This window comes from Xiphophorus hellerii, chromosome 12 (assembly GCF_003331165.1).
Source record: "Xiphophorus hellerii strain 12219 chromosome 12, Xiphophorus_hellerii-4.1, whole genome shotgun sequence".
NCBI classification, from domain to species: Eukaryota; Metazoa; Chordata; class Actinopteri; order Cyprinodontiformes; family Poeciliidae; genus Xiphophorus; species Xiphophorus hellerii.
In genome coordinates this window covers 23403673-23428924 of record NC_045683.1, presented here as the reverse complement: position 1 = coordinate 23428924, position 25252 = coordinate 23403673, and the positions used below count along the sequence as shown (strand labels likewise).

Genomic DNA, 25252 nt, shown 5'->3' with positions numbered 1-25252 from the left:
ATACGCATGCATGCAAATGCATTCTCCTCCTCAAGTGAAAATGGAGGCTCCAACTGTGTGTTTTTTTTATATCGTGGAGCCAGATGTTCAGAGTCCAGCAGAGTCCCCAACAAGTGGGAAAAAAAAGCAGAAAATATAAAAATGCTTCATCAGTACACATTTTCCTCTGAGTTCCCTCCTATTGTTTTTTTTTTTATTATTATTATTGGTTTCTCATGTAAACTCACACAGTAAAGCATCTATGCCCCATACTGCCAATCCTTTAACTCCTCACTAACTATGGCACTTTGAAAACAAAAAAGACTTTTTAAAGTTGGCATTATTTTTTTCATCTTATTTTAAGTTCTGTGTAAAAAGAGGTTCTGCAGCCCGGATACCTTTCAGCTTCCAGACACAGATTGCTACATTTTTTTCATTTTGCTCTTGCTGGGACACACAAAAAAAAAAACATTCTAAAAAATAAATTAACAATTTTCAAAACTACTCCCAATTGCACAGACATTGTAATGCATCAAGAAAGTCTTACAAAGCATTGGTAGAGCAGAACATCGTCGCACTCTCTTCCGTTTCTCTAGCGCAGGCACACAAGCTCACATACGTTTTCTTCATAAAAGGGAGGAGGAGGTCTGGAGTGGGTTTTGACTGAGTGTATGAAATGTGGTTTTGAAATCGGCTGTAATAAAATGTCCGCGCAGCTCTCGACGGCTGCCGTTGTGCGCTCGGTGATGTCATTCTGTGTTGATGGAGCAGTAAAAGGCGCGTGATGTGTTCAGCCCCTTTCCTCCCTCATGCTGAACAAGCTACTCCATAACATTCAGAATAGATAATCCCCTGACCCCTCCCACGTTGCCCCCCTTCACCCCCTTACTGCAGGTGAAGGGTTTCCAAAAGGCCAGTTTAGAAAAGATCATTAACTTACTGATTTGTAGTAATCCGCACATTCAGAGGGTGGGAAAAACATTTCATTTCCAATGACAAATTTCAAATTGTTTCCATATAAATTAGACATTTTATTTAAAATTGAAAAAAAAAGATAATTCAGCATGTGAAAAACTTGTTTTGAACTGACTCATAAAGTGGTGTGAAATTTGCCCTAAACCCTTAACCCACCGTTTCAAACGTCTCCCTCACGTCATCAAGAGAGGAGGAAACACAAATAAGCCCAGAATATTTCGTTGCAATGAAACGTCATGCAAATAGAACAGAACAACAATAGGCTAATAGTAATAGAAGAATAGTAGTCATAATAAGAACAATAATAATAGTAAATAGTAATAACATAAAAATAATCTTACAATGCAAACATGACAGTAGTAAATGCCTCCAGTTCTTATTGCTACAGTATCTTACTTACAGTGTTGGTTCCCACATGTTCTTGCCAACGCATCACCATCCCTCCCACCCCGCCTCTAGGCTCCCCGTTCCACCCCTTTGATTCACAGTCTAACGAGGGAAAACAAAACAAAACAAAAAAAAAAAACAAGACACTAAAACTTTAGAGTTGGAATTCACTGTCCCAGGATCGCTGTCCCACCAGTGGACTTCACCCACTGTCCTAAGACCAGCAAGCAAGAGCTTGCAGCTCAATGACAAGAGCACAGTGACATGTTCCATGTTTTTTTTGTTTTTTGTTTTATCCACCTCCATTTATGGTGTAAATATTGCTCATCATGAACTCTGGCTCTCTACAAAACACGGACAGTGAATTCATCCTCTACACACATACGCACAAATGTAGACATAAGTCTATCAAAGCCTTGTCTGGGCAGATTTTTTGAAAATCCTAAAAAGTTCTTCTTTTAAAGTTTTATTTATTTATTTCAGTAAATTTCCAAAAATATTAAACCCTCTTTTAATGCAAAGTGAGAAAAAGAGCTGCTCCCTGAGAGACGCTGTGTAGTGCATCGAGCCGTTACGAAATGATTGTCTTTAAGAGTGACTGGCCTCTGATCTGTGGGTGGGGTTCAATGAAAGCCGCTGCTTTTAAAAGAAAAATGCCATTAATGGTGGATCGGATTGCTGATTGACCCGTGTTCCTCAGTTTTTTTCCCCCCTGCTATAATGGAAACAAATGCACAGAAGAATTTCAATACAATGATTCCCAGTGTCACTGACGCTGAACTGATGGATTACAAGTCTAACTGTGTCCCTGGATACATCCGCTGGAGGATTTGGCCACTGTGCAAATAAAAACCCCCAACATTTTCAAGCATGAGAAACCCATTTAGAGTGCTTCATAGCACTAGATCACAGCCCACTAATCATGGCATCAAAATATGAGGTACAAAGAAAAAAACAGTTGAGCTAGATTGTCATTTTGTTTATTATATATTAAGGATATGAGCATTAAATGTAGCAGTAAGTGTTTAGAGCTTTGGTAGTTCCCAAAGTTTTTATTTTTTTATTTTTTAACCCGCAAGTTAAAAACTGATAAGACCCAAACTAACAGTTGAAAGGGGAAGCATTTATGTCATAAATATGGTATCATTTTTACTTCTAAATTTGATTTCTCATAAGAGTTCTCATGATAATTTCCCACCCCAACGTTGGGTAAGCCCTCACTTTGAAGGGGGAATCATTTTGGTCAATGGCTCATGAGATGCCCTTCTGCTTATACATGTAGTATTGACTCTTCAGTTTGTTCCTTCACAAGGATAAAGGCTGACTCAAGCCCAGAGTGATTTTACAGTGTCCAAACACTAAATACGAAAAAAAGGGACAGTGTTTAAGTGCTAGCAGTTATTGGAATGACTCGGTGGAGAAACAAATGTGATTGTCTAACACAACTTTCTATAAAAGTGGCTACCGTTAAAGCTCAGCTACATGTGGTGTTGAGATCATTGGCGGCTGCATTTGTTAACATTGCATACATAACACAGCAGTTAGCAGGGGAATGCGTACCAAGATGATTCTGAGACATAATTGGAGATCAAGAGCAAACGACATATTGCATCCTTAGTTATTAAAGTTGTTACCCTGTTCTTGAACAGTTGACAGAAGACGGGTGCGAGACGAGGGAAAGGAGTGGAGTAAGACCAGACGTGCTGTGTGAAAGTTATTGCTTTCTAGAGAAAAGGGTCCTACATATTCGCAGCCCACTGATATCCGTGGGCTGGATTGTGCAAATTGGACGGTGAGGGCATACAGCACCCATCTAGATTTCAGTAATCAAAAAGTGTTTTCAATTCAAGTTTGTGTGGATTTTTTTTCTTCACATTTTTAAGGATCATCAGTACATGTATGACATGTCTTCGACTTGTATCTATTCATGTCTTCCAAAACCTACTGCAAATGTCCTGATGGGCATATTTAAGAGCAGGCTAAGTTAGGAGACGGCGTGAGCTTCAATGTGAGGTCCTGGTTTCTGATTGGTTCATTCTGATTGATTGTTCCACAGCAATCTATCTAGTATTGGACATAATTATTGCAGCGTGAAATAAACTACTGATAGGACGGCAAATCTGCCAGATTCTTTTCCTTGCAAAATAGAACATTTATGTATATAACTTCACCTTCAAAAGTAGTAGCCATTATTTTCTGTTTAAATCCTTCATATTCTCTTTTTACATTTCAATAACTTTTGATGAGAAGGACAATAACACCTTCTATACATATGAACAAAATCCAGACAAGGCTTCTGCATATCCACAAACCCAAAATTGCCCCCCAGTTTTTGCCCAGTTTTCTTTTACAAGCCTCAACTTTACAAATTCTGTACACAAGAATCTATCAAATAAAATAAAACACATAGACAAGGTATCGTCAGCCTCTCTGGACTGCTGTATATTTAAATTAGGACTAACTTATTTTAACAGAACAAGAAATAATACTGGAATCCGCTCTCAACTAGAAGAATATCTACAATAGCTTCTCTAAATCCACAGTTCCCTCCCCCATCCAGCTTCGCCAAATTTGCAATGTTTTCATTGGGGAAAAAAAATAAAATAATTTTATTTCAAGATTAAATCAATTGAATTTACCCACCTTTTTAAATAATAATAAAAATTGACAGCTTAAAACTGTTTCGAGTTGTCTTGAAAGTCTGTACATTTCTAGTCAGTTCAGTTCAGGAGACACGTGGAAGCCCCTCTGAGGTTGTGGCTCGGGGCGCGCTTCACTTGTATATACATTCTTCAGACTGTATCGGTGAACAGAATGGGATAAGTGCAGGACATTCCTAGTGTTGTTGGCGTTAACTCTTTAAGTTTCTAGTAGACGAATCCTCACCCTCCAGCCTGAGACGAGCCTGGGGGAGCTTAGAAATCTGTGGTTGCCAGAATGACGCGGTTGACGCCTCCGCCAGCGTCTCGTCAGACGAAGCTGAGATAATTTCTTGGTCCTCTTTCGACAGCTGTTCATTGCATTCGGACCACAGGCGGTCACTTAGGCATGGCCATGGCAGAGTTCGGGTCGGGGTTAAACAGTTCCTTGTAGAGAGGAGGGAAGAGGACGTTCACTGTTTCTGGGTGGAGTTGCTGGAATGCCTGAAGCTCCTCGGTGTGGAGCGTACACAGGGCGGACAGTGTTGGGATCCGGCTGATCAGCTGCCAAACGAGAAGAGACGATCAAGAACAAGATACGTACATTGTCGAACTTCAAATTGTTGTGTGAAATATGTTTGATAAATTCTTCTGCCCACCTTGGCTAGCGCATCTTCGTCCATGTGGTTCTTCTGCATAATGTGCTGTAGAGCAAAGTAGATCTTCTCCTGGAGCTTCTGGACTTTTCGAGGCTCCATCAGCCACGGCCGATCTGCGAACAAATGATTGACCGATTCACTCACTGGAAGAAGTATAGAGCAGATGCACGCTTACAGGGGTGGTTTACCACTCTCCACAATGGCAGAACTGAATAAACTGAATTTCTCAAATTAAAACTGCATTGCCCCAACAGGAGAGATGGGTAACACTTCATCAGTTTAGCAGTTTTGAAACCGTGACTTTTGTATAACCTCGGTTTACCTTGACAGTGGCCCGTGCCTACAGACGAGCATCAACGGGGTAATAATCTTTTTTGCTTCTTTTTAAATATGCTGGATAAACTATCGTCAAAGCTGTGGATGAACACTGACCTGTGGAAATTAGTACAGCCGCTGAGAAAAGCGCAATCTCCTCTTCTGTTAGCTGCAGTGAACACAAACTCTTGGCAAAGTCGAACACTGCGCTCACTAAGTCGTCACAACCTTCAGGACACAGAGATCAGACGAGCAACAGTATTATGACCCTTATTCCGCTTTGTCAATTATTGAAGAAAAAAAAATGCATAAAAATAAATGTGGTACCTAGAGATTTAAACATCTGCATTCCTCCGTACTTCCCCTCAAAGAGCACAGTGTTGTTAAGAGGGTTGAAGGCTCTACACATTCGCACTAAGACCACCTCCAAACAACCTGAAAGAATCATTCAGACATTGGAAAAACATGATGATTAACAGATTGTTTTTCAGAAGTGCAAAGAGAAATAATCTCTTTTCAGCTAGATAAGCTTTAATCAGTGATCAGCCAGTTGGAAACTAAATATATATATATATATATCTTTTTCTAATGGAGTCGGTAAAAGCTGTAGAAAGCTGTTAAAAAGGAAACTATTTTTCATGAGACATGCTGAAACTTATTTTGGGTTAATTCAGGCCGCGAGAGAGAAAGAGACTGTCAGGAGGTAACAGGAAAGCTGAAGCTTTCAACCTCTTTGTCATAGAGGATGCAGGATTTAGAAATGTTGCCACCGTCTTAGAAATCACAGATTGAAGGTACAAGCATTTACAGTCCCTCAGTGCGTAGGGATACTGCTGCTTTGGTAACCTGGACATGTAATCATCTGGCCTTTAAAATAGTTGTAAAATAAATATTTTTCAGAGACTCTTCTCTCACAAACAGGGTGATGTTGCTTTTGGTCTTAATAAAAATACCCACACAAAAAAGTATATTATTATGTTTATGCCTTTTTGTAATTCTGTGACTTATATAACACATTAGGTATCCATTGGACTTTCTATGTAATTGTATGTAATACATATGTAAACCTCTAAGGGCCGAAAACAAATAATTGCATCAACATCTGGGTTACATTTAGACTTAACGTCTACTCATTTCTAAATGTGGTTTAGAAACTGACTTGATTTCAAATTTGAGCTCCATCTGTGCAAATCAGAAACAAAATTCTCATGAGCAAAATAGTTTGTAATGAGCAGAAAGTCGGCTAACGTAGAAACACCTGGTCCTACAGCTCACCTGACTTCAGGAGGAGGATCTGGTCGTTCTGGCACAGCTCCATGAACCCTGAGATGCGCTTGGCGAACTCGACCACGTACTGGATGGCATGAGTGATCTGGATGGCACACTGCTGCCACAGCACGTCCCGTGGCTGCAAGCACCCAAATCCAGTTTAGGTACTCAGCTTTATGCTGACATAGTTACATTCATATCAATAAATGATTGAAAGCTACATTTTGCTTTAGTCGTTGACACAGAATCAGCAAATGTTTTTATTCTACTCCATCCATCATGTTTTCTAGAAGAGAACTGCAAAAAAAAAAAAGAGAAAAAAAGCAACATGTCCTGAAAGCTCACCTTGCTCTGGTACATCTTGACCTCTTCATAGGAATGCGTCTGCCAGGCTAGCTGCTGTAGCTCCTCTGTTGTGTACTGACATGTTTCCAGGTGCGACTTGATGATATTCTGAGCGATCCGGTCTGGAAGAGAGCATTATTTAATCTTTTGCATACACCACACTAGTGTACTTAAATATTTTTTTATTTACAGTTGAATTGTTGTAGGAACCTGCATTTCTTTCCATGCAGTACTGCAGCTAGAGTTAGGCAGTTTAGAGGAAGAGGCTCAAGTGTTTCTTGTACATAATTCCACAGTTTTTTGATTTGGGTGTGAAGTGCTTAGTTTTGACTAAGTATGAAATTGGCCAGAGGTATCCTCACAGTAATATGACACATTGTCAGCTAGCCACATAAGCCAGCCCGATCTCCTGTTGTGCTTTCAGATTAGAACACTGACTCACACTTTCTTCCAGACTTACTTTGAGGGTAATGATTAATTTCCTATGAGGAAGATCATAACAGTTTTTTTTTTAAGGATTAAACCATTCCTACTGTATCTGTAGCTCGCGTAGAGCAAATTTTCATTCCTTACCAAGCTCTCCCATGCTGACGTTATGTGGTCCAAACTGGCTGTCCTGGTAGCCTCCGTAGCTGAACAGGTTTGGCACAGGCGTGAGGTCGTAAACGGGCTCCTGCTTAATGTGCTTCATGCCTGACATGTCCAAACCTGACTGGTCTGGAGACGGCTGGGTGGAATCCATGCCGTAGTAGCCGCCGGGAACTCCTCCGCCGTTGACGTGGCCACCTTTGGGTAGCTCTATGACGTGACCGTTGGCATACGTGCCCCCAATTTCATGGTTGAGGGTGGACAGTCCATTGGTTAGGCTGGAGGAATAAACACGAGCCAGAGCTTCAGCTTCTCCGGTTTGCTGTTGTCGCTGCTCCTGCAGCCGGGCCTGGTGCTTCTGGACTTCTGCATACAGGCTGTCTCGTTGCTTTTTGGACATGCGACCAAACTTCACCGCTATAGGGGCAGAAAGTAGAAGCTAAGGTGGAAAAAATGCTACTAAAACGGGCTCAATAAAGCTTTGTAAGGAAATTAGGGCTGCAACGATTAATTGTGATGAATCGATCATTGAAATTAAAGTCGACCAATTTAGTACTTGACTAATCGTTTACTGACAGACTGGGGAAAAAAAGCCATTTGAGCTGCAAAATCATAGTCAGAGCAGTAATTAAGCCAAAACTGCGCAATATATTATAAATATAGATTTTGCATTTAAGATTAAAACACCTTTGTCTTTAAATATATTTTGACAAAAACTCTCAAATTGCCTAGATTTACCTTCACCCAGTTCAATTTCACCAAAGCAATGCTATGTTATTGCATTTAACCACTAAAATCTTTATTTTCTTATTTAGAAAAGGAATTTAATTAGTTGTTTGCATTTTAATGTATTTCTAACATTGTGTATAAAGACCTAAGTGGTCAAACGAAAAATCTGTTGTATGTGCCAGTTTCCTTTGTCTGATTAATCTTCAAAACAATCAATAGAATAATCTACTACTCAAATAATCCTTACTTGCAGCCCTAAAAGAAATGCCATCAAATATAATAATGGAGACAAACGGGGTCTCACCATCTCTGGACATTCCTAGGGCGAGACATTTCTGGAGACGGCAGTGTTGGCAGCGGTTGCGGTTGGTTCTGTCGATGAGGCAGTTTCTCTGGCGGGGGCAGGAGTAGGAGGCATTATTCTGCTGACTCCGTCTGAAGAAACCCTGATTACAAGTCAACAAGAACAAAAAGAAATCAACACTCGGATACCTGTAGAGCACACGCGGCGTATGATTTAGTATGCAATTCCTTTCCCCTCCTCAGATATTAGATCTTACCTTACAGCCTTCACACGTAATGACTCCATAGTGGATACCCGACGATTTGTCTCCACAGATTTTGCATGGTATAACTTCGATTTGGGCTGTGGAGGGGAAAAAATAGCGAGAAGACAGAAAAGATTTGGATTAAAAATTGCATCCAGGACTCAACGCAGACTTTTGCTCCCCTGAACTCCACCTTGTTCAGTCAGAGGTCCAGCAGCCCTGTTGGGGGTCTCATTTAAAGTTGCCATCACTAACTGATTGAGCTCACAATGTGTCCCTGGATGCTATTTGTGTGTGGCTTCAAATTCACAAGGGCACAGTGACATATGGCCATTTATGTCTTTGCAGGAGTTTTCTGCTAACTGGGGCACTTATGGCTGCTTAAGTGCACACTAAACGTGCACACACAACCATCCACGCACAACAGTACATGACTCGACTGGGTGGATTCTTTGTGTTTGGACTGAAGTACAGAGAGACCCCCGCAGGTTAAAAAGGCTTGTCCCATAATGAGAAAACTGGTTACATCACTGAAGTGCCACACTTTCTCCTCATGTTCATCTTTTCTGTTCTCTCCCACAACTCCTATTCTGCAGATGCACTCGTCAAACTACGTCATCTTACTCACTGTGAAGAGGAAGCTCCATGTGCACTCCCAAGCAAAAGGCACAGAATATGCACAGAAACTACTTCGGCTCAAAGAAACACCTGTTGTTTCCGTCTCTGAGCGCGGCCGGCCATGTTATGCGAACGGAGCGCAACGCCGCTCCCCATGAAATGATGGCTGTACGTGGATGTGGAGGTAGGCAGGTATGCTGCTGAGACGGCACAGTCTCTATAAAGAGATTAGACAGCCTAACTAATCCTAAATTGTTTCCTTATGAGCTGGTTCCCTCCTCTGCTGAGTGCTGCCTTACCGTCAGCTGAAACAGCCATTCACGTGTTAATCTCCTTGCACAGTCCTACCTGTGGGAAAGTCCTGCATGAATTTAGGAAATTCCTGAGAGGTTCACAAGCAGATGTGGTGAATCCATGCATCCTTCCTGCAAGTAGTTTTAACTATTACCTCATTGATGCACATACAATACTTTCTACTGGTTGTGTGTTTTTATACGGTATGCATGTTTAATAGCTCCAAAGGCGCATTTTTGTACATGACAGTTATAAATATGCTATGCATATATAAGTATAGTTGTATTTCTATACAAAGAGAGTACAGGTGTGTACGTGTGAGTGTCTGTGGTAGAATGAGTCTGCAGTATGCATAATTGGATGATGACTTATGAGGATCAATGGAGTCATTTCTGTCTGTCTCGCAACTGAGCAGGTACAGCCGATCGCTGCTATCTATAAACTCTAATGACAGAGATGTACTGTACATCCAATAACGAACAAAATGAGAAGCAAAACCAGGTTCACAGTTTTCTGTTTTTCAGTTCCTTATGATGGTGGGTTATTAGAAAATTAGATTCAAATCATATTGTTTTTAGAACATTTAAAACCAAGTCCAGTCTCGGGTTTTCTACTGGCAGATAATTCATCTTACTGACGGCTTATTTGAAGTAAGACACTTTTACACACACACACATATATACACTGCTCAAAAAAATAAAGGGAACACTTAAACAGGTGTTTAACACTTAAAGTGTTCCCTTTATTTTTTTGAGCAGTATATATATACATATATATATATATATATATATATATATATATATACAGTACAGACCAAAAGTTTGGACACACTTTCTCATTGAATTCAATGTATTCTTTTTTAATGTACATTTTAATAAAAGATTTAATGTTGAAAATCATTTTTAGCAGTGGAAAAACTCTTTTTTGGGCATTACAGTAATGAAATAATACATAATTGGTGAGCAGCTTTTTACTGGTTTCCACTGGTGTTGAGGTGATTTATCTTTGGGGTTGGAAGGCCTCTTTGTCATCACCCTAATCTTTAGATCCATCTACAGATTACTCTCACATTCAAGTCAGTTCAGACCAGGCCAAAACAGGCGATAACATTATGCTCAGTCAGAAAAAGGATGATGGTAAAACTAAAATATTACTTTAAACCCAAATCTATGAATAATTTTGGGTTATCTGTGTCTAATTAGCCTCATCACGTGTTCATTGCATATTCAATATCAAAATATTATTTGTTAAATAAAGGTCTTCTTTAAAATAAAAAAAAAAGAGCTCATGTTCTTGAGTTTTGGTGCGGACCATGATGTGACCCATTTCCACCAGTTCTCGGCCATCCGGCTGCAAACTGGGTCACAGTGGAGTGTTGGACTTGGACAGCACACAGAGTCCAAACAGAGCTGTCAATGTACGTGGTTCTGTGACACGCTATTAATAGGCCGCAAAACAGGTCAGTTCCACCCGAGAAACGGATGATGTCAACAGACCAAACGTGAGCAGCAGTCAGAAGACGGAGCAGTAATGAATGAGCATGGGCAAAAGATCGCCCAGTTCTGTGAGAACCATTGCAAAAAGTGCCACTGTTTCAAGGTTTTAATACAAAACTTTGAAACGAAATGCACCAACATGATCTATTTGCGTTTTGTTTTAGAGCAGAAAATCAAGAACTATTCCTTGCACTGCAAATATAATATTTATATTACGTGTACAATATATATTATACACATCCAATACTGGTATCTTTACCATTTTTACAATAATTTTGATACATAGACTAAAGCTAAAATGTACAACTAACAAAGTTTCCAAACACCCTAATTAATCTGATAGGTAAACAAGAAGCTGAATTGCAATTATGTCTGTTGGTGTGATATAAAGGAAAATGGTTGTGGATTGGAAACTGGATTTTCAAAACCTTGCAATACGTTGATCCCATGGTCCATGGCTATAATAAAGTAAGTTGGTTTGTATTTGTTTTATCAATCTTCATCACTTATCTCACTCTGTATAGATTCTCTTAGTTGTGGTTTTTTGGCTCAAACCTGTTGGTTATCATGTGCCTCTGCAGCTAAGTGAAGGTCTTTGGGTTCAAGCAGTTTGTGTTTACTTCACACTAACAGCTGTGTGATGTGCATGCGATTTTATACACAGTTAATGATGGCTGTTGAAACAAGCTCTTTGTATTTACATCCCATTTTCACCATGTTTCGGGAGATTATGCTCTTCTTTGTATCACATAACGAGGCCCAAAAGAGCTTGGGCGTGTGGGCTTGTGCATTGTGTAAGTACGTGTTTTGGAGACATTTTTGAGCATTTAACTTCTAAAAATGACACCAGGAATAATAATGCATGGGTGTGTGTGTGTGTGTGTATTTCACAAACTGTATTTGCTTGCTTGTGTGGGAGTGTAGCATTGTGGAGTGTGTGTGTGTGTGTGTAGGGGGGTGTATGCGTGTGTGTTACACTTATAGCCAGTGGCAACTGTCAGGTGGGATACATAGAGACAGTCATGACAGCATCGCTGTTGCCAGGGTGACCACCCACTCGCCGTACTCGTCTGGATGTCGAAGCAATGATGTGCTAAACCGTCACACTCTTAGAGGAAGTGATGTCATCCGCATGTGAAGCCAACACAACATGTCATCAGTGATCGTCTGTCGGCCCTATCCGAGCAGCTGAGGCTTTCTGAATGCTTCATGAAAGTACTCCCACTTCTGCATCGACGCAGTTTGAACTTCAGCGGCGTTTTATACATGTGACAGGATCGAGACGTGCCATTTGTTATGCGTAAAGGGAAGTCACCGACGATGCTTTGTTATGCGAGACATGATTCTACATTACAGAGGCAAACCTGGAGCTTCAAGGCTGCAGCAGAAAACTGAACTGAAAGAAGAATAATTCAGATATTCCACGAGCCGGCCTTGACAGGCATCCGCTTTGCAAGGAAAACACGAGTGGGAAAAGCTCCACTCCACTCAGCTTTCCCTCAGGCTGCATGTCTTTTATCAGGGATGGGAGGGGACCTCTTTCTGACCTAAGCTGACCCAGTCAGAGCAGAGTGACTGACAGCATCCTCAGCCAGCGGGACAGTGAGTGTTATCCTGAGATAATTATGTAAGAGCAGGACTGCAGCGCTGGCGATATCTTAGCTAAGAGAAGGATCAGGCGCGCCACACAATCTCTTGAGAGAGAACCTACTAGAGGTGAATTTTCCAAAGAAGACAAAGATAGTAGTGCTAGAGTTGCCCATAAGCACATTTGCATGGGTGTGTGTGGGTGTGTGTGTGTGTAGCAGACTGTGGCCATAAGAGCTGTATTGAGCTGGCACGTGTGTTGTGATAATTGATTTTTAATGAAGTAAGGATCTCCTGTGTATTTCCAAGGCTGGCCCTTTCTCTAAATAGAGTCCTAATTATCTACATCACGCCACACCAAACGGCAACTGCCTCGCACTAATGTCTTTGCAATTCTTCACTCCGAAGCGTGCAAGTGTTCACGCACGCTGCGTCGTACAACTCTTGGGAGATTTGAAAGGACGGCATCCCTTTCTGTTCAGACACTGCAGCGGCAGAGAGAGGCCACTAGATGTTGCTGTACATGTTTGCCTTGCGTCTGCTGTCGGTGTTGCCAAAGGGCCAGACTGGACATGCATGTTTCATTCACAGCGCCTGCAGGAAGCAACAGCAGAGCCATACCCAAAGCAAAACACAGAGTCATGCAGCAATAATACCAGGGAGCGCAGTAGAGTTTTTTAAAAAAATTTTTTTTAACGTTTTTAGTGTTGCAGTTTATAGAACAGTTGAAATCACTTTCTGCCTTAACTTCTGCCAGTGCCAGCATCTTCAGAAATACAAACACAACTCCCGCTGTAGTCTCAAGGGCTGATTTGATAAGGTGAATGTGGGTGGTAGCTCTTCATTAAAAATATGTATAGCTGCTTCCCAGCTAACTAGATATCTTTGGGGAAAATGAAGGAGATCGGCGTTTTACCCCCCACCACCTCCTTGTTAAACCCGAACAGCTGCGGCACTGATCATGGATGCCTGTATGCCGTTGAATTATGCGATCATCCCCTTCACTTGAGTCTGTTTGACTCCTTCACTGGTGTCTGAGTCTTCCGCCTCGCTATAAGTGGCTGTGTGACTGGGAAATCATTTCAGTTTCTCTGTTTTATGATCTATTTCCATCTCTCAGGGAAAACCTTGTTTCAGTCTTATCTCACTGAGCTTAGAGAGAGAAACAAGCTCTTTCTCTCCCCCTCTGTCTCGTAGCCGATGATGAAAAACATGGAGAAAAGTTCTGGTGGCGCGATTGCCGAGTGGGTTAATGCACACTGCTGGGAATAGCTTACAGCAGTGCCTGCTTGGGTTATCTCCCCTGTGTCTCCTGTCATGTTTCCACATCATACTGTCCTATTAAAATCAATGAAAAGCTGCATTTGGTCTGCTGTGTGCTGTTGTACTCTTATTTTCCTTTGCTGCCTGTCTGAAACATCGAGAACTTTGCGAGGAGAGTGGCGGACTCTCGGCTTACCTTTAAGAAATGGATATTTTCATTCTGCACATCTACTTCTGTGCCACAGATGCCAACCTTTACAGTGCCACTAATGTTTTCGGATGGGATTGAAGTGGTTAAGGAATGTTTTTCTGCTACATTTTTTAGAAAATCTGATTTATAAAGTGTCATGTTTGTCCTATTTTGTTTGTTCTTTAGGTGGCTCAGTATAAATTTACCACCTTACCAATTGTGAACCCTTTTTGTTCCCACATTACCATTATGTCATTTCTACTTCGACTTCCTACCCAACTGGTAAAACCACATCGCATCAGTTTATTTTTCTTTACTTAGTAAATTACTCCATCATTTAAGGGCTTAGTCTCAAGTATAATTCAACTATTATTTTCTGAAGGAAATTACACCCTGTTTCCACTGATTGCTATTCTAATCCGGTCAGCTTAAATGAAACCTCAGATTACGACCGCAGATCAAAACAAAATCTACAATCCTCTACAGCAGATGATGAGAAGAATTGTAAAAATACAGATAACATGAGAATTGATTGATTTTTGGTTGTTTTATGCGAAATCTACTTAGGTACAAAATGGGACAAAAATTACCTGCATTTTGTTAAGGCAATTGAAAACTGTGATTTATTTAGCGTGCTTGACCAGATGTTGGTCATGCAACCACTTTACCGTTTTGTAACTTTGGTCTTTCAAACCACTTGATGATTTTGGCCAAAGATGTTGGATGCAAAATGACCAAAACTGCATAATCTCATATTTTCTTACAGTGAATAACACACGCACTATGAAAGAATCATTGGTAAGAAATTATGGTCGGTGTAAAATATTCTGTGGGAGGTGGTTTCTTATACATAGCGACAACAATTACAAAAGTGCTAAATGGAAAAGGGAAAAACATATTCAGCACCCATTTTACTCAGAGAATTAGGATTTCTTTTGATGGTTTGCAAACAAGAGAAAAACTCTTTTTCTATTATTTTTAAAGCAAATATCTAACTGGTTAGCTGAAAACCCAGCTGGTGGTTGAGTATAGATGTTTTCTGACATTTTTTTCAATCAATGATCTGAGATGAGTTTAAGATTAGCTGCTAGTCATTCCGTTCCTTTGCCAGTTTATATAGTAATTTTACAGCAGTTTACATGTATTGACTTCATGCAGACAAACTGTTAATTCACATCTGACAGGGGGCCATTTCATACCCTCTGACAATCGACAATTTTCTATCAATACATTTTTTATAAGTCACTCATTGTAAGAATAAATAGTTTTGTGACAAAACAATTCCAATAAATCACAATCTCTACCAGCTGATTGTTGCTGAAAGGTATTTTAATTTGATCCGGGGTCAAAAACTGTCTTATTTCACAAGTCATCTGGTTCTAAAAGTAGATCTGGAGCAAAATAACTGGTATTTATTCCAAAAAGTATTGTACTAACATAAACTGATGCGGCAGTTCGAGTATGCGTAAATCGATTTGCTTTTGGGTTTGAAATGGAAGAAGGAAAAAAATTAAACGGGAAAATTTAAATACAAACTGGAGTTGTTTAGACCATGGCCTGCGCTGATTAGTAACAAAGTGCTGACATACTGACCTAAACCTCCCTATTATTTGTCTACATGTTTACACATTCCTACCCTGTAGAGTCTGCTGTGCAGTGTATTATAGTAATAATCATAATTTCATCCAGCGGGCCAATCTCCCCTCCCCCCATTGCAACCAAGTCGGCATCCATCTTTTAATGTAGACAGTCACACTGTTGCTATATGGACACACACACACACACGCACACGCACACCCCCACACCAACCCCAACAATCACCTTAACCCTCTCTCTTCCCCTCACACAGATATACAGCAGATTCACTCTCACCTTCCCACCCCCAACACTCACACCTATGCTGTATGTTAGAGGGCATGAGCTTGTCCAGCTTGCCGTGCAGCCCCAAAGCACTCTGGGTAATTGCTCAGATAGCAGGTCTGGGATCAGCTGCAGTTTGCACAGAGAATATTGTGCCACGGTGTGATTGGACGCCATAGAAAGGGAACAGAAGGGGGCCACTGGCTGTGATCCAGAGCATCGATTCTCACACACACACGCGTCTCACACACCCCCGCGCACGAACACACACACACACGCTCACGCCGACACGTTCAGGCAGACTGAGGCACACATTCAGACATGCTCAAATGCATTCATCACTCCAAAACACTTTCAAACAAAAAAAAAGAAAGCAGCAGACTTTACAGTATGTTTCTCAAACTTGCCCTCCCCCATGTAACCTCTAACACACACACACACACCGTCTACATCCCAGTGCAGCTTGTGTCCTCGCACAGATAAGAGAAGACAGAGGCGTGGGAAAAAATCCACAGGGTTAACTCAACCCCTGCTTTGACACACACACTCCCGCATGCATGCATGTATACACTGTCTGCCCATCTGCCACCTCAGATTTGTCTCTCAAGGCCACTGTATACACACACACACACACACACACACACCGTCTCACGGTCCAATGCCCTAGGTGACCCGTAGGACCCTGATGGCCCCTGACCTTTCCTTAAGGACTAAGTGAGTTCAACAGAGTGGAAGGAGCAACTGCAAGTGTGGGAGGCCTGCATCTGGTTGTTACCGTGCCGAAGTCGGCTACAGAATCGGACACGATATCGAAACACACGCAGATGGCTGCAAAGCTTCCCCGCCTCCTGTATTACACAGTAGCTTTTCATTTACCTCCACGTTAGCCGCCGTGTGTGCATACATAGCCATAGAAACACTGTTCATGCTTTGGATGGTTGAATTCATTCAGTGCTTAACAGAATACAGGGGGGAAAAAAAACACACTGATTGAGAAAGTGTCAAAAATAATCTGTTGTTGATGGATGTCCTCCCTCAGCCTCGCACCCTCTTACTATGGTGTCCCTGTTGAGCCTAATTGCAGATGACAGTGTGAGTGTGTGGGTCTTTGAGGGGGAAGGGAGAGGAAAAGTGGTTGTTCCAGAGTACAGAGGAAAAATAGAAAAACAAGAAGAGGGGTGACAAAAACTCAGGTCTTATGTAAGAATGGGGAAAATTTTCCGTTTTTTCTTTGTAGAGTCAGCGATCACTCAAACAAAACCAGGAGACGGGAACATTGGCATAAATCAGACTGAATGGACTCTACAGCATTAATAAAGAGAGCTGCACACAGTGGGAACGGCTAACAAAGTAAAATGAAAACTGGCCACTTTCTTTCCAAAACTGACTGCATGATGTGTCCGTGTATTTATGTTCCTGAAAGGCTTTTATGTAGGGTACAGAGAGGAAAAACTTGCCAGGAGAAATAAAAGTTCAGCACTTAGTCATGGTTTTTAGTCGTTAAACTGAATCATCCTATCAAGCTTTCACACATTCTGCCATTTAACACCTACATTTCTCTTATTTTAAAAGGAAAACATGTTTCCTGAAGCTACCTATTATTATTCTTTTGTCTACATTGTGCAAAGTTGTGCTTCTTTAAGTTCTGTGTGCAGAGTTACGTTCCTGCAACTTATGTCCCAAAGGCAAGTTCTTGCCATTAGCAGAATTTTTGTTTCGGTTTAGGGTATTTTATTCTTTTTTAAATGATTATTACACCGAGTTATCTGCAGGTAAGAATTTTTAAGATAGATTTACTCACTGAGGTTTTCTAGTTGATACTGATCAGTGATCTTTTTTTCATCTGCAGAGGCAGATTTTGTTCTTCACAGTATCGTAACACACAAAGCAAATCAATATATATATGCTCTAATATATATGGTTCCTGGAAGTATGTGGTAGATTTGAATATTGAAGAAAACAATTAAAAGGTTTATACATTGAATCAAATCATATAATGACCTTTATTTAAAATTTATTAAGCTAAATAAATGTGCGCAAAAATGTATGCAGTTAGATTGCATTGGGAAAAGGATGGAAGCTCTTGGCATTGATGCATGTAATAAGTGGAGAAATAAAATCTGTTTTTTTAGCATTTCAATTGATTGGTGCTTCTCCTATAAGCATTGCTTCAAGTATTTCATGACACCTATCGAGCACAGAGAGAAAAATCTCTTGATTAAATAGAGATCTGGTTGAGTTCTCAATTAGCTTTACGTTTGTTTTTAATTGACTTTAATGCATGTGTGTTTTATAGCGGCTGTTAAAGCGAGTGGGTGTGTGAGCGCGCACATGTGAGGGCGTGTGTGTGTGTGTGTGTGGGGAGGGGGGTGTACGTGCGCGGCCTCTCCCAGGGATGGCCGCTAATAGCTCGCCTCAGGCAACAATTTAACTCAGCCTAACAAGGTTCTCCCCAAAGTGGCCCCCAGGGGCATCTCTCACAGAGGCAAATTGATCACAAAGATTATCAAACGGGCCGGCTCGGCTCGATCTGACTCGACCCGGCCCTTTCCTCTCTTCACCTGCTCTCCTTGCCTCCGGTGGGAGGATTTAATAGAACGTCTTCTGCACGTTAAATCTGAGGGAGCAGCGAAGGCAGAAGCGGTCTACGCTTCCTAATTTCATTCTCTTTGTGAATTACGGCAGACCAAACGTCAACAGTCTCTCTCTCTCTCTCACACACACACACACCCACACCCACGCACACACACCCCCACGCACACACGCACAATGTGTGCAAGATTGAAGAGCCATGGCCTGGGAAGGGTAGAGAAAGGCAGGAAGACCAAATAAGAGTCCCCTCAATGAGATTAGCAGCACTAAAACAGTTTAATCTTTGTCATTAAGAAAAGATGCCAACAGTGGGCTAAATCATATTATAGGCTTATTGTAGACGGTGCGTACTACCGTGGAACACCTTCACAGAGGATTTACTGTGGCCACTTTGGAGATAATTTGAGTACAGAGTCAAACTTCATCTGTCATTTTATACCTTCTGAGTCACTATGAAGATTTTTTTGGTGCAAAAAATTGATAAAATGATTGTTTATGTTTTCCAATTTTTGTGGAAATATACCTATTGAAGAATGATTAAAAACTGAACAATGCAGAAGCATTTTTAGATTTTTGCACTCAATTAGGTAGAAATACAAAGGCTGGAGTGTTTTACGCACGCACACGCCATACACACGCAGTCTCTCCCTCAGTATATAAACTAATCAGCTTTCAGGGTTAGCTAAAGTCTAATAGGTGGTTTGCGAGCATGGACTTTGGATGCAGCTATTGCAGGCGCTCGCGTTATTCATTGCACAGGAAGGCTGCGGTGTGGAAGTGCAATCCGAGGACGTGAAAGTTTGCGTTGGCGGGGGTGTGTGTGTGTGGGGGGGGTGTAAGCGGGGTGCGCTGGCGTGTGTGTACATAAACACAAATTAGGCCTTTAGGACACCCTCCCTTGTTGTTCTGCATGAGGCCCCGGTTCTTGCACAAGCAGCAGTATGCATATGACCACAATTGTGTGATTATATAACTCTTAAGTCTCTCTCTCATACTTACCCTCCTTTCTTATCTCACTCATTCACTCCCTCACATTCTCCTTTCTTTCCTTTCTCTGTGTGTATTTTCCGGTGTGGCTCAGGGATTCCCATTCAGAATCCTCATTATGAGTAAACTGATGTTTTATTGACAGTAATATAATTGCTACATTGAATGAGAGCAGTCGAATTAACTATTGAAGCATATTTGAGCTTACTCTGTGACCTTGGACCAATGTTTGTCTTGTCCTTCATCTTTTACTTTGTCTCCAAGCTCACGAAGCATTGTCGCCCCCCTATCTCCCCTCCGCCCCGTCTCAGTTTTTATTTCAATCTAAATCTGTAAAAAAAAAAAAAGAAAAAGTGAATATTGAATATCACAGTGCCCTCTGAGACACGCTGCCTTTATGGATGAGTAAAGCTGACAAAAACAGAAGGAGCTGTCAGAGGACTCGGTGACTTCAAGGAAGATTTCGAGTCTAGGAGCGGTTCAGGCTGGAATCCCTCCCGGCGAAGATAAAGCAGAGACGCAAAGCAAAGTGTGCCGTATGGCCCGCGCTTTGTGTGTATTAAGATTTAACAAAGAGAAGAAAATTGACTGTAGCAAAAAAAAAAAAAGAAGAAGGGAGACCCTCTAGACTGCCACAGACTAATAAAATCAACACGAGCTTCTGCTACGCAAACACGGGCCGTGATAGCATCTCAGCGGGACTCACGACCAGGCCACACATGTTGGCACATTTTTGCCGCCGTCTTGGAAAAGGTCAATAGGGCACGGTAGGCGAGGACTGGAGTCAGACGTGGAGACAGCGAGGAGCGACTCCTGAATGTGTGTTAGAGCAGCACTCTGGTGGTACCTCAGTCAGTCAGTAGGGCTGAGTTGAAGGATTAACTGCATGGCCTGCCTGGGCTCGGTGTAATCTCTCTGCTCTTCTTATGTAACACTGGGCCATTAGTCAGCACAAACCCCCAAAAAACAAAACAATAAACAACACAAACAATCCTCTGCTCGGTAGCTGACCACAAACAGGGCGATGTAACGCTGCCAGCCGGAGCCACTCAGGCCAGGTGCCACTATTGTGTGCAATAACTGACTCAGTGGCAGCAGTGGAAAGATTCAGTTTGCTTAAAATAACATCTAACTTACTGATTCCCTAACTTATTTTGCAAGGAGTCTGTAAGCTGGCTGGCTTAACAGTAACTAAGAAGTGATTCCAGTTCATATATAATGATTTGTAGTTGTGTGCAGATACATGGGTAACTGTGCTAATCAGAGCTGCACCAGTCAATCGACCAGAGATCACATTTACACAATTATTGGCAGCGCCAGTCCTAAAAAATCTGATTTTCTGCTCCCTGTTCATAAAATGTATAGAAATCCCCAATATTTGCGATCTCTAAGTGCATCAGCATTCACTTCTGATTCATGCATGGAAGTCTAGCTAAGCTGGGGTATTTTATCAGCCCAAACATCCTGCAGCCACATTTAGTCAGTAGGTGTCTTCACATGGACTTCCTCTTGCCTTTCACTTTTCTGTTGTTTTGACGGGAGGCAACATCACTTTTTCTGTCTGCTCCGTGAACACTTTGCTCAAAGTGGGATAGTTGTTAAAAAATACTAAGTTAAAGCTTGTGTTGTTCTCGCTTATAAGAAATCATTAAAGCAGTCGTTCCACATTCAATACATGCAGAAAATTGATAATTGATGCTTGAGGTCTTTCATTGCCTTAAATTTGACTCTTTAACATCAAACACAATCAAAAGCCACTCAGGTTTTATGTTCCAAAGATCTGTCCAAACAGACTGTTTCCGTTGGCTTTGACTAAAAATTGATCACCGCGACGCTCTGGAGCTGGACAGATCGATGCTCACACAAGCCTCCAAAGCGAAGCAGGATGGGACTAATTCTATTGGCATGAGGCCGTCATGCGTAGCGCAGCAGCTTTTTCTGTGTGTCTGAGTGAGTTTTCTGTGATACATTATTGCCAGGTGACAGTTTTAAACACTTCTGGGCCTCTCCGGTTCCTTGTCATTACCTTACGATAGTTCCAAAAAGGGAAGTTTAGGAGAGGCTGATTCATAGATCTCTTTTTCCTCTCCTTTCCCTTTTGGCACATCTGTTTGTAGACTCACTTGAACCCAAAGCATCTAATGGATTGTAAATCTCTCATAGGCTAAAACGGAAGCAATCACAGAGAGAAATTAAATGTTAGGTGTTGATGTAAGAGTGACTGTAAGTGGATCAAAATTTTTGTATAAGCTTCAGCTAAAATATCTATTTAAGTCCTAAATGCATTTTTTTTAAAAACATTTGCTAAGAATATATATGAGGTTAAAGGATTCAAATGAGCATCAGATAAATGACTATTGGCACATTTTTATGATTTATAATTTCACTGAGTTACAGTGTGGTGGTTAAATAATACATGGTTTTGATTTTACTCCGCGCTCAAAGTATTGCCTGGTTACAATTAAAGCGATTTAGCGTTGTCAAAGTCATCTCTAAAATCACGTTGCACATCAACGTACAGACAAGGTAAACCAGTCTACTTAACGCTGACCCTTCTTAAAGCAACACGCATGCTTAGATGCTGATTGCGTCTCCCGATGGCACCGTCAGTCGTTTATTCCCGGCTGCTCCAACACCGGGTGATGTGGTGACATCATCTTCGGTCGAGGCTTCAGGAGTTGTAGCTTTTGTTAAATGTTAATTACCACGGCTCATGAGAGGCCTCTATTTTTCATAACCTTGGTTGTGAGCAAATTTCTGTGTAAGGGCAGCCCAGACTACACACACACACTCACACACACACACAGGTTGGGAGCGGGGGCCGCACAACCCACACTGATTTAATTCTATCTGACAAAACCCTTTGGGGCGTGCAGAGAGAGAGAAGAAGATGGAGAGAGAGAGAGAGAGAGAGAGAGAGGAGAGAGGTTGGAGGGAGGGGCCATGCTGAAAGAGGGGAGAGGGAGACGCTTCGGGGGCCTCTTCTGCCGTGCACGGCTGTAAAGTGAAAGCAGGAGCTTTCGGTATGCCCCCCCTCCCCAATCCCAAAAAGCCTCTGTGCACGAGAGTGGACGCAAGACCCATTAGAACGTCGACAAAATACAAGGTGGATGAGAGAGGAGTTTGCCATGGGATTACAGAGAGAGGTGGTGGTGGTGGTGGTGGGGTTACCGGCTCAAGGTTTGATGGCCTCAAGCTACTGTAGCACATAGCTCCATAAGACATTATGATGTATAAAGAGGTTTTTATTTTTATTTTGCATGTTTAAGCAGCTGTTTCAATTAAAAAATACAATTGAAAAAAATCTTAATTACAGGCATTTTATTAAACTGTCATTAATGTTTGTTTGGGGAGGAAATATTCTACAAATCATCTGGAAATCAAACAATTTTCCGCTGATTGACCCTTGTCACCGATCAGCAGGCCAAATAGTTGGAAATCAGAGAGTATCCAAAAATGTCAGTATTTTTTTTTTCTATAAACACCAACAGCAGGTACTTTGATGCACTTTTAGGAGTTGGATAAAAATCAGACAAAGTTTATGGACATGTGGTTTGATGCATAAATTGGGACACTCCTGATATTTATTTATTGTGTCTGTTGGTTTCAAAACTACCAACTTTATCAGATAACCTGAACCACTTTGTTCCCCCTCCTTTTTATGTTGTAGAAATAAGAAAAGTTGATCAAACTGCAAAGAGAATCATAAATCCCTGATAAGGGAAAGGCCTTGTCAGTGCTTCTCTAACAATGTCTGATATTATCAAAAGAATATTGCTACTCTAATTGTTTTTTTTATTTATAAATATGTCCTGACATTTTATTGTCAACTGAACACAAATATGTATTATAATTTCACTGGCATAATGTTTCAAAGCTTCCCTCCGGTAGGTACAACTGCTTTTTGAAGGCATACAGATCATTACACAATATCATGATGCAGTTTTATGTGAAATTTGCAAGTGGATAAAAATATCTTTTGAATTATTCCATGCACAAAGGTCCAAGCATTCAATATGCTTTCAAAACGAATTTTCCTGTGTCAGATTATAAGTGGCACCAGGAGGGAGTTCAGCCATTTCAGACATAATTATTTAAAACTACATTAAAACCCACAATCATCCCATCTTGGACAGTGGGGCGAATTTCTGAAAGAATTAATTGCACAAAGTGAAGAAAATTAAGTCAAAAGTTTAATACTTTTTCTTTTAAATAAACTGATAATGAACTGGATAAGAAAAATGTTCAAAGACAAACACGGGACGGGAAAAAAAAACGTATTTTCCTATTTAAATCGAATTTCCATTCACGACATTACTTCTAGGCGGTGTTAACCCGGGGGTCAGTGTGTTATCTCTGCGTAAAACACAGGGCGTGAATTGTGCGTATTTGACCGTGAGTGTGCGCACAGGACGACATTGACATTGGAGTTGGACATCCACGGCGCTGGTGCGCTTGCAGGCGTGTGTGTGTGTGTGGGGGTGGGTGTGTGTGTGTGTAGGGGGGGTTTAGTGGAGCGCTTGAAAAGTTTCCTATAATCCCCCAAACACAGTTCAATTAAGTTGATCACCCCCCCGACAACGAACCCATTAAAATAAATTCACTTCTGCGTGTAATCTGGCTGACTCGGGTGGGCACTTTACGTGCAAATCCTGCCACTTTTAATTTGTAATCACAGATCCGAGTGGATTTACGAGTCGATTTGCGTTCCTGAATAAACAGGCGTGGAGATAAAGTTATTTGTTGCACTGTACGGTGGTTGTGGCAAGTGTGCGAATAAAAGTTACAAAGAACAAACAATTATCTCCCCCCACCCCCAGTCGATAGTGGAATAAAGCGTGTCGCTCGGCGTGCTTGCGCGTATTTCCACGGGGATGATGGTCTTACCTCGCATCGTGTTGGCGCTGCTGGAGCTGGTGCTGAGGCTCGCTTCCCAAAGCAGCAGTCATGAAGAAACAAAAATAAACACTTAAAAACAGGGGGGCTTCTGTGCGGTGCTGTGTGCGGGTTGGCAAAGATCCTTGGTTAAAAATAACAGCGGCGGCAAAAAATAGCGTGGATGATCTGCGTCAGCGTCCACTGGCTGCGGCTGCTGCTGCTGCTGCGGCTGCCCTGAGTGCAAGCGTGTCTGCGCTAAAAAGGCATCCCAGACCGGGGCGCAGGGAGGCGGGCTGAGGTCGGTCGGTGTGCTCTGGTCGTGTGGCCGCTTTTCTCGTGACATCTGCGCTCTCACCTCTATGGAAGGGTTTCACTGTTTTCTGCGGGCTGAGGGAGGGGAGAGCGCATAGGAGAGGCTTTACCCGGCGGCCCGGATTGGACTGGAGCACTTTCCGCTCCTCCCACTGTCTCCTTGCAATCTGCGCGCAGCCCGGAGCTTTAACACACACACACACACGCACACCTACGCACACACACCCCGTCTGAGAACAGTAAAGTTTCTACATCCACTCACTCACTTTTGTGCAATTAAAGTGCAGGGCCAGATCCAGACAGTTTTCAGAGAGGCAGCTAGATGCCTTGGTATTGGCAGACTATATAAACAAATACAAAAACAGACTTCCTGTAGCTTTACACAGAGATGAGGCATAACATTATGACCGCTGACAGGTGAAGTAAATCAGGTCTGTTTCGTGATGCAGGTGAGAAACATCAGGCCACATGTGAACATTTTGTCCTCAAAGCCGAAGCAGAAAAATGACTGACTGATTCCGAATATCTCCAAAACTGGAGCGTGGAAGGATTCTGGTCCTCAGTGGTCTGTATCTATCAAAGGTGGTCAAAGGAAGGATGATACCGCCAAGACTTTTCTGATACACGTGGGAATCATCAAAAAGTCTCACCAGTCTGCCCCAGTCCTAGTTCTCATAGGAAGGTGTCATAATTTAAAGTGCATCAGTTTGTTTGCACATGCTGCTAAATAATCGTAGAGCAG

At 41.8% G+C, this 25252-nt stretch overlaps 1 protein-coding gene across 1 annotated transcript; it reads right to left on the bottom strand.

The window, feature by feature from the left end:
- Window positions 1-141: 141 nt before the first annotated feature.
- On the bottom strand, window positions 142-24644 carry rorb (RAR-related orphan receptor B). The gene is made up of 10 exons (XM_032578394.1): window positions 24208-24644; window positions 8446-8531; window positions 8190-8331; window positions 7142-7573; window positions 6569-6690; window positions 6230-6362; window positions 5282-5389; window positions 5072-5182; window positions 4640-4752; window positions 142-4544 (listed from the first exon to the last, which is right to left on the bottom strand). Exons 1-10 carry the CDS (start codon window positions 24212-24214, stop codon window positions 4380-4382), a joined length of 1419 nt encoding a protein of 472 aa, XP_032434285.1. The 5' UTR covers window positions 24215-24644; the 3' UTR covers window positions 142-4379.
- Window positions 24645-25252: the final 608 nt, after the last annotated feature.

What these genes read in the sequence shown, in the direction of transcription:
- rorb (XM_032578394.1), bottom strand. An exon ending in CCTAGGAATGTCCAGAGATG is followed by an intron (nt 7,574 to 8,189) that starts GTGAGACCCCGT and finishes CTGCCCCTATAG; the next exon opens with CGGTGAAGTTTGGTCGCATG. An exon ending in GATCCTCCTCCTGAAGTCAG is followed by an intron (nt 5,390 to 6,229) that starts GTGAGCTGTAGG and finishes TGATTCTTTCAG; the next exon opens with GTTGTTTGGAGGTGGTCTTA.